Source organism: Anabrus simplex, chromosome 13 (genome assembly GCF_040414725.1).
Source record: "Anabrus simplex isolate iqAnaSimp1 chromosome 13, ASM4041472v1, whole genome shotgun sequence".
NCBI lineage: Eukaryota > Metazoa > Arthropoda > Insecta > Orthoptera > Tettigoniidae > Anabrus > Anabrus simplex.
In genome coordinates this window covers 88872743-88888864 of record NC_090277.1, presented here as the reverse complement: position 1 = coordinate 88888864, position 16122 = coordinate 88872743, and the positions used below count along the sequence as shown (strand labels likewise).

The window sequence follows — 16122 nt, the reverse complement described above, 5'->3', positions numbered from 1 at the left end:
TAATCAAAATAATCTTGAGAAACGTCACGACAATATTTGCAGAGCAGCTGGGAAGGATGCGCCAGTAATTGGCACACTGGATCTAAGGGTAGAATCTACGACTCTCTGAGGAGTAAAGACTGGAAAACTAAAGGCTTCTGTGGCATTTATAATAGCACTCGACAACCTCCAGAAATGGGCAGATTGTACCTTGCTTAGCATTAACACTTTCAACACTACCATATTTTAACATGGATCCTGGCTGTGAACTGGGTCTTTTTGCTAATTTTTAACACGTTATTATGGAACAGCGAAACATATTACATGCCTGATTTTTGTACCGTATGAAAGTATCAACCATCCAAAATGAAGATGTTAATCAACAAGTGAATATCTGAAGTAATTTAATTATACTAAGACTTGAAAAACATGAAAAAAATAGGAGGGGAAAAAATTTTCACATTGAGGTTATACCAATAAGCTTGCTCAAACAATATAAAATAATCATTTAATGCGACTACTTAGGCCACAAATAAACACAAATGCAGTGGATTAAAATATTTACCTATTTAGGAATAGTTTGTTTTCATATGGTAGTCCTGAAAACATCGGACTATACACAGTCCTACTTTGCACTCCTTGCACCACCATCTACTCTCTTTTCTGACGCGCTTACCACTTTCCTTCTTGCCCCTGTCTGAGCATACCTTGCAATAAGGAGTAGCATTCACTTTATTGTTCGTTGGAGGAACCTTTTCTGGAAAATGGCGAGCAAAAGTCCTGTCAACACTGGGGGAGGAAGCACGTTGCAGCCTTGAGATGTCTCCTCCTCCTTTAGCTGCTAGCCGCGAACTGATCATTCTCATGTAATCCACAAGAGATATCTCCGATTTTGAGATCTCTTTATATTGAATGAAACCATCCACAACAGACATAAGGAACAAATGGAAGAAGAGCTTTTTCCACCATTTCATTGTCTTCTGTGCAAATGGGTAATAACTGTTCAGTTGATCAGGTTCAGATGATCTAGCAGATGTTCCCGGCACAGGTGAATCATCAGCCTGCGTCTCTTTGTCTAAATGAAAAAAATAAACCCAAATTTCTGTAGGTGAAGTATTTCTATCGTTTGTATTCGGAGTAAAATAATACAGCTAAACATTTACGTTCCAAAGTGACGTAATAAATAAAAATCTTACCTGAACTATCGCTTGATACGTTATCCGGTTCGTAAGCAGGGTCATCATCACTTTCATCCATCTCTGAACCTGCTTCTCCCGATAAAATATCCAAAATATCACTATCATTGAGCCGGCGTGAAGACATGTTTACACAGTAACACAGCTGATAGCGCGACAGATTTGGCGCGCGCAGCACACGGCACACCGAGTGCTTCGGTAGAGGTCACGGCAAGGAGAAAATACCCTGTTTATCGTTTCAGATCGAAATTCCCGATAACTGCAGCATTCTAGTGGTCACTAGATGAACTATTACCTCCAACCAAGGAACGGGAACCGTACGTGATACGTGCAGCTGGATATAAACACACGAGAAAATCATGCCCGTATCACATACGGGCGCCGTCCAGATGCAGGAAACTTTCAACAATATGTCCGTATCCCATACAGGCATAGTGTTGAAAGTGTTAACAATACCAAAACGAAGGTAATGAAATTCAGAAGGAAAGGGAAACTTAGAACAACAGATGTGTTCACCTGTAACAGCACACAATTGGAAATCATACCATCATTTAAATACTTGGGAATCACATTCCAAACTACATGCTCAAGCTTCACACTGCACACACTGCAGCAACAACCAAAGCCATGTATGAAATACCGAAGCTCCGGCATCTGTCAATAGAAACCAGGAGGAGGAGGAGGAGGAGGAGGAGGAGGACCTGGTCTAGAATTACAATTTAAGCCTATTCCGAATTATAGTACCACAATTCACTAAATAACTCAACATTCAACCCTGAAAATAACCATTTCTTAAGAAAAGCTTCTTCCCCTTCACTATTATTAAATTCTACATTAATTTTATTCCAAATTGGCAGTGAAAAGGGGGATTGTCCTCTGGCTTGGAGGAAAAATTTGCCTCCAAGTCAGATAGATTTTTTTCTGTCGCCAGTGTAGTGAACTGAGATTTTCCAACTCATCGGGTACTCCTAGGAAACAGATTAGTAAAAGGGCATAGTTTTTGCCCTGGGAGTCTCCAATATTCGACCTTCTCCCCGCCAAAAAAAAGATGAAGAGTTTTCATGGATCACAGCTGTCTGCGACTTGGTCATTCCAGCTCTGGAACTTTGGACTGTTAGATTGGCAGCATAGTACTGTTTGTTAAAAGTGAGAAAATAGGTGGTTTTTCATTTGATCAAGTATTTCATATGAAAGCATTTCTTTTAATCATGCCATTCCTACTGATGTCATTGTAATGACCTATGTTCATTTCAGTTGGGAAAACCCCTAAGAACCAAGCTCGATAGCTGCAGTCGCTTAAGTGCAGCCAGTATCCAGTAATCGGGAGATAGTGGGTTCGAGCCCCACTGTCGGCAGACCTGAAGATGATTTTCAGTGGTTTCCCATTTTCACACCAGGCAAATGCCGGGGCTGTACCTTAATTAAGGCCACGGCCGCTTCCTTCCACTTCCTAGACTTTTCCTATCCCATCGTCGCCATGAAGACAAAACTGTGTCGGTGCGATGTTAAGCAAAATACCAAAAACCACTAAGACAGTCTATCTGAGGATGTAAAAAGGCAGGTGGACAGTGAGCGCCTGCCATTATAATGGAAAATGATCAACTCAATTCTGACTGGCCTACCATCATAATGAAAACTCCCCAACTTGATTGTGACTGATAGTAGGCAACAGTCTTCACATGAAAAAAGACTTATAGAGAATTCCCGTCACATTTCTGGGGTAACGTTAAGAGCTATGCAATTTAATGCTATCTCAGTCACAACGTGAACACTACTTACGATAATTCTGTATACAGTGTAGAATTCCGTAGCGAAGCACGGGTACATCAGCTAGTATTATATATGCACATTGTGCATAATAGATATTAAATATTATAATACACTAGGATCTCATCTGTAATAACTGATTTGGTTAAAAATTGTGAAAAAAGCGTATTTTCATAAAATAATTACATATTTTTTGAGACTGCCATTTACCATATTTATATCTTAGCTACAAATTTTGAAGAATATACTGTTAGGTTGTTAACTTAAATGCAACAGAGAATTAAAAAGAATGAGTTTAGATACAATATTTTTAAATCTTAAACCTGTAGGGTTTGTATAATGCTATATAGTAACTATACATTACTCATCCAAGTTAAAAGATTGGCAAAGTTTGGTAGTCTTGGAACAAATGGATATGGAAAAAGTTGTGAAATTTCTTACTAATGAAGTCAAAATTAAAATCTTCCAAAAAGTTGACTAGCATCCACATAGCGCACAGATGTGGCACAAATGGTGAAACTCACACCGTCGAGTTCCGACTTCATCATTCCAGTTGAATGAAGTTCTGTCAGATTCAAAATGGTGGCCAAAGTCATTACCTCCAGTCGCACATGGTGGAGAGCGATATGTATGCTCTTTGATGTGTATACTCTTTAGGCCTTTGTGTGTGCTTTTGTCATATGTAAGTTCTTTGGGGACTTACTGTTGTGTCTGTCGAATAATAAAACCATAGATTGAGAATGAAATCAAGATCTTGTCCTCGGATATATTAGAGAGTAACCTCCAATTTACTGTTTAAGAGAGTGACCAGAAAATAACGTTTAATAATCCACTGGTCTGAAATAAAAGGCTTCTACTAACATTTGCTTTAGAAAGAGTGTGATCTGCAATAATAATTATGATATTTTTATGGGCCCCAAGCATAGGTTTTCATATTTGTTGTCTATTTCCCCCCCACACATTTCAGTGCACTGTTGTTATTTTATAAGCCTCAACGGAAAAGGTTTTCATATTTCTTCCCTCACGATTTTCATACCTTTTAATACTTTCCTCTCATCTTTAAAAATGATAAGAACTTTTCACTGTACCTGCAGATACATGATGTAAAATGCCCTCATGTCTGTAAAAATGTTTCTAGTGATTCAATATCCCTGTTGGGTAGTTTTTATTCATATGTTCATATGTTCAGTAGTACTTTTCTCCCTTAACACGTTCTTTTTCCTTGTCCCCTGTAGAAAAGTCTTAATGAAGTTTTAGGAGAATTCTTTCTGTAATGACTTACATTTAAAAAAAGTTCTTAATGTATTAGTTGACTACAAGGATCCAGAATACTACAAGAATGATAAGAAGGTGTGCTCAGTTGAGCATCGTACAGAATCTTAGTCCTTACTGTAGTCTGATCGACTTTGCTCTTTTCGTGCACTTTAGTATGTGGTATGTACCACAACTTTTACTGCACAGCACACACATGCAATCTATGTCTGGTTTGTGGAATCTCTTGTTAATACACAGCTTATAGTGAAAGCCGTGTACTGAAAGTCTCGCTATTACATGTCTTTGCTTCTGGCTCTCTGGTACAGGACTACTTCACCACAGCAGGCGAGATGTAAAATTCCGGCTGTATTTCTGTATTGGTTCATGTTTGTGGGTTACTGTAGTCATGTCCTAGTTCATGAACCATGGGCAACGGCTGAGTGGCCTAGTAAGTGGTCCTGAGAGTCGGGATACCAGTTGCTATGGAATGGGAGTGGGCATCTCGGACATATTCTGAGTCGTGGCCCTCCTTGTGCTCAGGCGGCTAGGACTATACAATTCACCGGTGGTCCATAACCTGTTAGAGGAGAGATCCTCACTTCGACTATGTGCAAGTAGGGTAGCATCCTGCTTCATGAATTTACCGAGCTCAGAACATTTTAAGCAAGCCTCGGACCTATGGGAGTAACGGAGTCCCACTCCCATTTGACAGGCGAGGGACTCCTTGGAAACAACTTGGCGAATGAAATGGAATTCGATGGGGAGCTATCAATATTAATGGGGCTTATGGAAGAAAGAAGGTAGAACTGGCTGAGTCAGCAAAGAGGATGCATCTGGATGTGCTAGGAGTAAGTGATATTCGGGTAAGGGGAGATGAGGAAGAGATAGGAGATTATAAAGTGTACTTGACGGGTGTTAGAAAGGGAAGGACAGAGTCTGGGGTAGGGCTCTTTATCAGGAATACCATTGCACGGAACATAGTTTCTGTTAGGCACGTAAATGAGCGAATGATGTGGGTAGATTTGTCAGTTGGAGGAATTAGGACAAGAATTGTGTCTGTGTATTCACCATGTGAGGGTGCAGATGAGGATGAAGTTGACAAGTTTTATGAAGCATTGAGTGACATCGTGGTCAGGGTCAACAGCAAGGATAGAATAGTGCTAATGGGCGATTTCAATGCGGGAGTTGGGAATAGAACTGAAGGATACGAAAGGGTGATTGGTAAATGTGGAGAAGATATGGAAGCTAATAGGAATGGGAAGCGTTTGCTGGACTTCTGTGCTAGTATGGGTTTAGCTGTTACGAATACATTCAAGCATAAGGCTATTCACCACTACACATGGGATGCTAGGGGTACCAGATCCATAATAGACTATATCTTAACAGACATTGAATTCAGGAAATCTGTTAGGAATGTACGAGTTTTTCACGGATTTTTTGATGATACAGATCACTATCTGATCTGTAGTGAACTAAGTATCTCTAGGCCTAGGGTAGAGAAAGTGAAATTTGTCTGCAAACGAATAAGGGTAAAAAATCTCCAGGACGAGGAAATTAGACAGAAGTACATGGATATGATTAGTGAGAAGTTTCGAACAGTAGACAGTAAGCAGGTTCAGGATATAGAAAGTGAATGGGTGGCATACAGGGATGCTGTAGTACAAACAGCAAGGGAATGCCTAGGAACAACTGTGTGTAAAGATGGGAAAAGGCAAACATCTTGGTGAAATGATGAAGTGAGAGCAGCCTGTAAACGTAAAAAGAAGGCTTATCAGAAATGGCTCCAAACAAGGGCCGAGGCAGACAGGGATTTGTACGTAGATGAAAGAAACAGAGCGAAACAAATAGTTGTTGAACCCAAAAAGTCATGGGAAGATTTTGGTAATAACCTGGAAAGGCTAGGTCAAGCAGCAGGGAAACCTTTCTGGACAGTAATAATGAATCTTAGGAAGGGAGGGGAAAAGGAAATGAACAGTGTTTTGAGTAATTCAGGTGAACTCGTAATAGATCCCAGGGAATCACTGGAGAGGTGGAGGGAATATTTTGATCATCATCTCAATGTAAAAGGAAATCATCCTGGTGGTGTTGCAAACAGCCAAGCTCATGGGGAGGAGGAAAATGATGTTGGTGAAATTATGCTTGAGGAAGTGGAAAGGATGGTAAGAAAACTCCATTGTCATAAGGCAGCAGGAATAGATGAAATTAGACCTGAAATGGTGAAGTATAGTGGGAAGGCAGGGATGAAATGGCTTCATAGAGTAGCAAAATTAGCATGGAGTGTTGGTAAGGTACCTTCAGATTGGACAAAAGCAGTAATTGCACCTATCTATAAGCAAGGGAACAGGAAGGATTGCAACAATTATTGAGGTATTGATTAGTATACCAGGCAAAGTATTCACTGGCATCTTGGAAGGGAGGGTGCGATCAATCGTTGAGAGGAAGTTGGATGAAAACCAGTGTGGTTTCAGACCACAGAGAGGCTGTCAGGATCAGATTTTCAGTATGCGCCAGGTAACTGAAAAATGCTACGAGAGGAATAGGCAGTTGTGTTTATGTTTCGTAGATCTAGAGAAAGCATACGACAGGGTACCGAGGGAAAAGATGTTCACTATACTGGGGGACTATGGAATTAAAGGTAGATTATTAAAATCAATCAAAGGCATTTATGTTGACAATTGGGCTTCAGTGAGAATTGATGGTAGAATGAGTTCTTGGTTCAGGGTACTTACAGGGGTTAGACAAGGCTATAATCTTTCACCTTTGCTGTTCGTAGTTTACATGGATCATCTGCTGAAAGGTATAAAATGGCAGGGAGGGATTCAGTTAGGTGGAAATGTAGTAAGCAGTTTGGCTTATGCTGACGACTTGGTCTTAATGGCAGACTGTGCCGAAAGCCTGCAGTCTAATATCTTGGAACTTGAAAATAGGTGCAATGAGTATGGTATGAAAATTAGCCTCTCGAAGACTAAATTGATGTCAGTAGGTAAAAAATTCAACAGAATTGAATGTCAGATTGGTGATACAAAGCTAGAACAGGTCGATAACTTCAAGTATTTAGGTTGTGTGTTCTCCCAGGATGGTAATATAGGAAGCGAGATTGAATCAAGGTGTAGTAAAGCTAATGCAGTTAGCTCGCAGTTGCGATCAGCAGTATTCTGTAAGAAGGAAGTCAGCTCCCATATGAAACTATCTTTACATCGGTCTGTTTTCAGACCAACATTGCTTTACGGGAGTGAAAGCTGGGTGGACTCAGGATATCTTATTCATAAGTTAGAAGTAACAGACATGAAAGTAGCAAGAATGATTGCTGGTACAAACAGGTAGGAACAATGGCAGGAGGGTACTCGGAATGAGGAGGTAAAGGCTAATTTAGGAATGAACTCGATGGATGAAGCTGTACGCATAAACCGGCTTTGGTGGTGGGGTCATGCGAGGCGAATGGAGGAGGATAGGTTACCTAGGAGAATAATGGACTCTGCTATGGAGGGTAAGAGAAGTAGAGGTAGACCAAGACGACAATGGTTAGACTCTGTTTCTAACGATTTAAAGATAAGAGGTATGGAACTAAATGAGGCCACAACACTAGTTGCAAATCGAGGATTGTGGCGACGTTTAGTAAATTCTCAGAGGTTTGCAGACTGAACGCTGAAAGGCATAACACTCTATAATGATAATGTATGTATGTATGTATGTATGTATTTCTTCTTATTTCAATTCCTTTGTAGGTCTTGATGGGAGCCTCCGTGGCTCAGATGGCAGCGCGTCGGCCTCTCACCACTGGATACCGTGGTTCAAATCCTGGTCACTCCATGTGAGATGTGTGCTGGACAAAGCGGAGGCGAGACAGGTTTTTTCTCTGGGTACTCCAGTTTTCCCTGTCATCTTTCATTCCAGCAACACTCTCCATTCTCATTTCATAGCATCTATCAGTCATTAATAAATCATTTTGGGAGTGGCGACTCCATCGTACTAATAGCCTGTAAATATTAATTTTATCGCATCCCTGACCCAGTCAATGACTGGAAAACAGGTTGTAGGTTTTCATTTTTCATTTCAGTTGCTCTTGATATGGTCCTGTTGATGGTAGGTGGTGTTGGCTCCTGATGTCCTCTATGAAGTAGTTTTCTCCCATCATGTCGTATAGAAGTCTTAATGGGCCTGTCTTCCCTACTTCCATTGCTCTTTTTATGTACATTGGCTTCACTTTCTCAATTCTGGTTAATTCAACTATTTTTAACTTTTCCCAGATGATCTGTATACCGTAGGTGATGATCGGTGCTGTTGCCGTTGCCTAATATTCTTAATGTAGTACACTGCCCTGATTGCTGCTGCTGATCTTTCTTCTATGTGAAAACTATATGATGATGCTGTTTGCAGTGTAACCTCTAGGTATTTGAATTTGTTAATTCTCTCTAGTATAGTACCTGAATACACTATATTGTTGGTTGCTGCAACTTTTCCACCCCTCCTGAAAGTCCTATGTACAGTTTTCTCTTGGTTTATAGTGACATTGATTTCCCTGGCCCAATTCTCCAGCTTATTAATTGCTTCTTATACTTTGTCCTGATGGGAGACCCGATCATCATGTCATTTGCATACAGGATTATAGTTGTCTATTAAGTTGAAAGAAGATATATGATGGTTCAACCTTTCAATGCTATTAAAATAAGAAATACATTCCTACTTAATTATAATTGATACCGGTTTCGACCATTATTCTCGGTCATCAGCCGATCAAAAATGAGTATTAAAGACAATGCACAGGTAAATAAAATGTGAAGTTTAAATAATTCCATCAGCTGCTGTTTGTGAAGCACTAAAACACTTTGGGGAGCACTGCGTGTTGAAATTTCAATGTTATGAAGAAGTCTAGGATCAAATACGTATTTTTCAGTTCCAGTTCATGAGGCACTGTATAATTTTAGGGGATCAGCACTGCGTGTTGATAGTTCCGAAAATCATGAAGTCGTAGATCAAATACATAAATGTAGTAAGGATCAAGTTCTTTAAGAGTAGCAAAACATGTGCCGATCGGCACTGTGCTTCCAAAAGTTTATGGAAACCCAATTATTTTTATTAAGTTAAAGTATCAAGCCTTTAAATGCTGATATGAGTGAAATAGTACAATACATAGTACATTATTTGTCGAAAGAAATATATCTAAGTTAAAGAAACTCGTATGATAGATTCTTGAAGTTATAGTTGTATTCGAGTTCTCCGTTATGATTTTTACGATGTCTGCTGTATAGATGTTAAACTCATTACAGATACTATGCATAAGAGGAGACTGTGATTCTCTGGACATATCATGAGGATGCAGGATTCGAGACTTCTGAAACAACTAGTACAACACAATCTCGTCTCAAAAAATACCAAATGGATCAGGGAAGTAAGAGAGGATCTGAAGAAAATAGGCCTTACAACAGAAGACACCACAAATAAGATAAAATTGAATACAAAACTCAAGAATACAAACCTCCGCTTTACCCTTACACAAAACAAACCAACAACACGCATATTTTCAACTGAGGAAAGGGCACGAAGATCAGAACGTCTGAAGAAGTACTGGGAGGACCGCAAAGCCCGAACAATCCCTTCAAAGAGACCTGGACGACGGACTGACTAAAGTGATCCTATGTGGTCATAAAATAATAATAAGACGAAGAAGAATAATAATAATAATAATAAGAAGAAGAAGTGTAGGACTGATAGGGTCTCCCTGCAATACGCCATTAGTTTGAGTAATCCGTTTCAATGTTTCCACGCTGTTAGTTATACTTTAAGAGATCTTCCATTATCCTTGCAAGTGGGTAGTCTTTTCCAGTCATTCCTTTAAGCTTCTCTGTAAGCTTCCTCCTGTTTATGAGGTCGAACGCTTTCCTGTAGTCTACAAATACTACATAATACTTCCCCCTGGGGTGTCTAAGGGAGTCCTCTATTTGCTCTAATAGGTAGGAAATTGCTTGCAATGTACTCCTGCCTTTCCTGAATCCAAATTGACATTCTGGGATTTTATTATCGACAATTTCCAGTAGTTGTTCATTTAGAACTTCCGTGAACATCTTGAACATAGCACTTTTTAATACCACTCTCCTGTACGAGTCCAGGCTTGTAGTACTTCCTTTTCCTTTATAGAGAATCTTCATTGTTGCTGTTCTCCAGCTTTTGGGTATCTGTCCTAATTCAATGCATTTGTTCATTAGATCCACCCAGAGATCTTGCAAAATATCCACAGATTCCTTCAGGTGCTTGATGTAGATACTGTCTGGTCCCGCTGCCTTTTTATTTCTTCCCTTCTTTATCGCCCTCCTTACTTCCTCCTTCGTTACTGGATCATACGTGTGAACCTGTTGTGTTATTGCATCATATGCCTGAGCTTTCTGTTGCTGGTTTAGAATTTTGCTGAAGTGGTTTTCCCATGCTTCTCCTGTAGTGGGTGGGTTCCTCTTCCTTAGAGCCATGATACTACAAGAAGCTGACCAATTAATAGCCTACAACAGTTACAAATAAAATCTTCCCCTGATTTTTTAGATTAAAATCTCAATCCAGGATCGACCGGGATTTGAAAATCAGTCTTCCCGATCAGGTAAGTCACTGAGCTAATCTCCCCACTACAACACTTATGAAAAAAATCTTTGAGATATTTTAATAAGAATAGAATATTGGGCTGCTGAAATAAGAATCAAATGACCAATAGTTTGGAAATTATTAAAATTTATCCAACACACTGCATTTTCTAGGAAGTGAATTTGGCACTTACCGTCAATTTCAATTGCAGTTTCAACTGGTACTCAAGGAAGTTTGTAGTTAAAAACTATCAACAGAATTTCAAAAGTACCAAGCATCTGCATTTGGGTTTAACCACTTACTTGACGTCTTCCACGAATTTCTCCAGTTTCTCCGCAACAGGAACATCAGCCATTCGCACCTGATAGTTGGGCCTGTCTTTATACCTCATCTCGGCCAATACCACCTCGGGACCGAACAGCCTCTGCACTACTTCGTCCGTTATTGTCTCCGACATGCTACCTGCTGGAAGAGAAATAACATAATTCATGACTTCATGCTTCATTTATGTTATGGAAAAGGATAAGGAAATGAAGACTAATAAACTAGGGTTACTGATTTTTCTATACTGCATGTATTATTATTATTACTATTATTATTATTATTATTATTATTATTATCATTATCATTATCATTATTATTATTATTATTATTATTATTATTATTATTTGGAGTACTACTAATTCAGCTTAAAAGAAAATGACTTCACAGGTACCAGTTCAATTACTTCAGTGAGGTTTGGTAGACTTCCCTTGTAACACTATGCTGAAATTCAAACCATCAAGCATATTATGCACGAATGTCCACTGTATGCATCCTAGTTCTATGGCACGCAGCAACTCCTGAAACTATCACGTGGATAGCAAACCTCATGATAAGTATTTGAGACTGAAGCCTAGTCCTAATGCCAAAACCTTTCATATATTTGTATATATTACCTTGTTAATTTATTTCTGTTAATACTGTATAGTAACCAAGGCCATGTATGCATCATACACTAATAAACAGTTCAATTAGTAAAGCAGGAGAAAGGGAAATTTGGACATTTCAAAGAAATAGAATACTGGATATTTAAAAACCATAAAAAGGCCAAAAAAAGTTGAATCACATTATTACGATCACCTGTTAGAACTGTCATCTGCAATGCATACGCCATGATGCATACCCCATGATGTGTGCCCCACGATATGCACTGGTGAAGCAGGTCTATAATGTGACCAACACATTGAACTTCCTGCCGTTATGGGTAAGGGAAGTGATTTAACTGAGTTGCGAAGAGGGATGATAATCAGCTTTCGGGCCAAGGATGTTTTGGAAGCAGCATCATTTCTGAGCTGTTCATGAGCTGCTGTGATAAAGGTGCACTACGAATGGGCGAATGGCACCAACAGGAATAATAATCATGGAGACTGCGGAGCTCCATGCACCACTGATGCCCAAGGTGAATGTCTACTACAATGGTGCATGCAGGAAAACTGACAGTCTACAGTTGAACAGCTCACTATCCAAATGAACCAGAAAGCATCCAGACTCATTTCTACTAAAACAGATCAGCGGATCCTTCTGCAAATGGGGGTCCAGAATAGAAGAATGGCAACTGCATTCATGCAAACACAGGTGCATTGACAAAAGCATTTGGAATTTGCTCGACATTATAGCAACTGGATCACTGCTTGGTGTCTGATAGCCTTCTCCAAAGAGTCAAGTTTTCAGATGCATAGAATGGATGGACGTCAAAAAGTGTCTGGTCAAAACGTCGGAGAATCAACACCCTAAAACTATTTCTAGACGAACATAAGGCAAGGTTATGTTCTGGGGAATGGTCTTGTGTTATTCTCTAGGTCCTATCATCTGTGTGGAAATCACTCTTGATCGATCTGGTTATGAATCCATACTTAGTGACCACGTCCTGCCTCGGGAGGATGGATTCTTCCACCACAGTAATGTGCCTTACAAGTTCTTCCCTGGCCTCCAGACAGCCTCAATCTCAATCCAAATGAACATCTGTGGGACCACCTCGATCGTAGTGTTTGTCGTTGGTCTCCTCTGCCAAGCAGCCTTCAACAGTTGCAGGATGCACTGCAGACATCATGGCTCCAGATACCTGTGGAGACTTAGCAACATTGCCAGCATCCAGCATGTCTAGCTGCTGTCCGTACTGTGAAGTGTGGTAACTTTAGATACTAGCAGGGGGTCATAATAATGTGATTCTATTGCGTGTGTACGCTCAAACTTAATAGCCACTGCATTGGTGTACTGTATGTGTATACGCTCCGCATACTACTAAATGAAAACATTATTTGTACGCCATCTATCAAGCAGTCATGGAAACTACATGTACCAACGAGTTCTAGAAGGCTTGATCTTCCTGACCACCTAAATACCATATGCATGTCACTTTACGAGTTTTACAAATAAGAAATATTTTGCTTTCTGCCCTCTGTTGAGACAAAATAGAAACCATCGATTCCTGGCCACCTTGAACTTTACCGTCACCTGTGCAAAAATTTTAACTTACAGAGGAAGGTGAATATTGTCAGGGGAAATACAGGAAGACTGATTCCATGAAAAATGGTAGGGCCTGGGTTCTGAGGAATAAAGTAGTGTAAGCATTTTCACTAGAGATTTTGATAGTGCAGAAAGTGACAGACTATACCCAATAAGAATTCTTTCTCTGGAAGAAAAAGATGAAGACGAGGAAATGTCACTGTAACATCTACTAACAGTGACATTTAGTGGGAGTGATGCGAGCTGCATACTGCATATGACGAGCACAATATTCCTATTACAGGACCATCGGGGCCACAGAAGGGGTTAACTGGTGATATAGGTGAGGTTTTTACTCTTCTTTGTTGAGAAGATGATAGATATCAAAGTGGAGGAAACGAACCAATATGCTGAGAAATGCTTACAAGCGAGTGTCTGAAAACCAAGGTTTCATGTAAGGGGAGCCCGTGACAGAAGACTACATTTGCATCATTCTTGCCTCAATATGCTCTAGAAAGTTATTTCAGTAAAGACGCATTTCTGATATTCTCAATCTTTCTAAAAACTGTGAAATGACTGGCTTGAACTCATAATATTAATTTCGTTCATAAAAGAAGAGCTGGCAGTTATTCAAAATTAAAAATATGCTTCAAATAACGAACAAATTACTGCACTTTAGTCTGCCTACCTTCCATCACAATCTATGAATCCTTGATCTTATAGTTAGGCCTAAAACTGTATATCGATGGTGCGCGAGCAATACCTCGTATCCCACAATGCTCTTCCTATCCATTATTTTCCTTAAGAGTGGTCACCCCTTCCAGCCACACATGGATATGCAGTCCAGTGTTCATTGTGTTCATTTTCCTATGTTAATGTGTAAATAAAAATGAACCTTATTGTACCGTACGCTAGGAATGTATATTTTCATGGAGTATTTATGCGTTCCTACAGTATAATGCATTTAAGGTTCATTTTTCTTTACATATTGGCACAGGAAAATGAACACAACGAACATTGTTCTGATGGACTGCATATCCACATGTGACTGGGAGGCGTGACTGGTCTTAAGAAAAATAATGGAGAGGAAGAGAGTTGTGGGACACGAGGTTTTGCTTGCACACTGTCAATATCCCTCTGAAAGCAGCGAAGTTCCGAATAAAAACTAACAAACCTTGTGGATCATCAACAGATACCAACTATTTTGCACCCAGGGACATTCAAAGCACCATAGGTAAGTCACTCTGAAAATTTTGTCTTATCGACTTGTCTATTTTCTGAAATATGCAACACTAGTATGAAAGTTTGTCCGACAGTCAAAATCACTATTTGAAAAGTAATTGAGAATTTGAAATTACCATGTTAATTTACTGTATCTTCTAAATAAAAGTTGCACTCCCCACGTTGCATGTCAATTGTATAGAATCAGAACAGGTGTTATAACAATCACTATCTTATAAACCATTTAGAGTATAACTGTAGATGGGAGATGTCTATGAATCTAGCTTTCCCAAGAGTTCAGAGATGGGAGAGAATTTTTACAAGAGCAAACTACTTCTGACTAGCTTCAGCACAGCCAGTCTTGTACAACCAGCTTTGTTATTTAAATAGCAAAGAAGAATTATGATGCATAACTTTTAAGTCTAACTTGTGAAGAGAGTAAAAAATAGTCAACTACTTCATGAAAATAATTACATTCTGCGGAATCCTTACTAATATACAGTGCATTCTCTCCTTTCAAAATTTTCAGATCCTGTTGGTTGATGACATTAACTTTGGAAATAAAATTGCTGCTTTCGAAAAAATGGAATTCTCACTGGGATGCAAAGAACCACCTAATAAATCTTTTACAATATGAAATCTGGCTTTGTGGAATCTCTATAGTATAATTTTCCCCTAGTTCTCCATAGCTGAATTTAGAAGATGCTCACTGTAGTTAGTATCTACAACTCATTCATTCTTCTTCAGTTTAAAAAATACTTTTGGCTGAAAGGTACAATATTTTAAACTTGACTGAACAGAGTTTGGGAACAACCTAGTTATAACCTCCTCCTCTGACTCTGAAGTTTGAACTCCTATGAAGTGGTTCAAAGCTCGTGCAGCTAATTTTACTTTCAGTTTCCTGTCATTTATATATAATGTCTCATTTAGCTTCCTACGTGCATCTTTTCATTTTTGTTTCAATTCATTTCAACATCTTGGTAAACTCAAATTATAAAGAAGAATTCTTGTGTTTACTTCAAACTTCACATAATTATATAGACAGCAACTGGTCCCTAATGTTTTAGTCCAAGCAATATGGCAGCCACATGTGTCCGCTGGTTTCGACTCTGGCAGCACAATGGCAATTCCAACTTCAAACCAAGAGTTAGATGTAGTTTGCTCAGTAGATGGTGTCAATTTATCCATAAGAACCAAAACAAGCAAAAGTTCTGCCTCACCCGAATCATATCTAAAATGAAAGTACTACAACAAAGCATTCACTGTCAAAACTTGCTAGATGTCATTTCCCAATCTCAGCAGTCAGAGTTCCATTTCATGCTTACAAGCAGAAGTGGTACCATTGTATAAATGAAGGTAATCCCAAAAATAAGGTCTCCTATTTTTTTATAAATACATAGACCTGTTTATTTCTACAATTCTTTACATCTTTTTCAGCTTGAACATTTAGTTAAATTTCTACATAATCACCATTTCGGTCGATGCATTTTTGTAGACGCTGTGACAGTTTTTGTATGCCCGTGTCATACCAGCTCGCCGCCATGCTGTTCAGGAAGTTGTGAGCGGCGCTTCGGGAAACGTCACGAACCAGAATGCAGAGATCATCCAGGGTGATCCGCTGATCTTCACACATGATTTCTCAACCTTCACG

General features: G+C 39.3%; 1 protein-coding gene across 2 annotated transcripts in view; it reads right to left on the bottom strand.

Moving 5' to 3' along the window:
- Madm (MLF1-adaptor molecule) overlaps window positions 1-16122 on the bottom strand; it is a 367777-nt gene that overhangs the window by 17949 nt on the left and 333706 nt on the right. For both annotated transcript variants that reach the window (XM_067156994.2, XM_067156995.2), the window contains one exon: window positions 11066-11228. In XM_067156994.2, the coding sequence (XP_067013095.1) occupies window positions 11066-11228 (163 nt within the window). The remainder of the gene's footprint in view (window positions 1-11065; window positions 11229-16122) is intronic.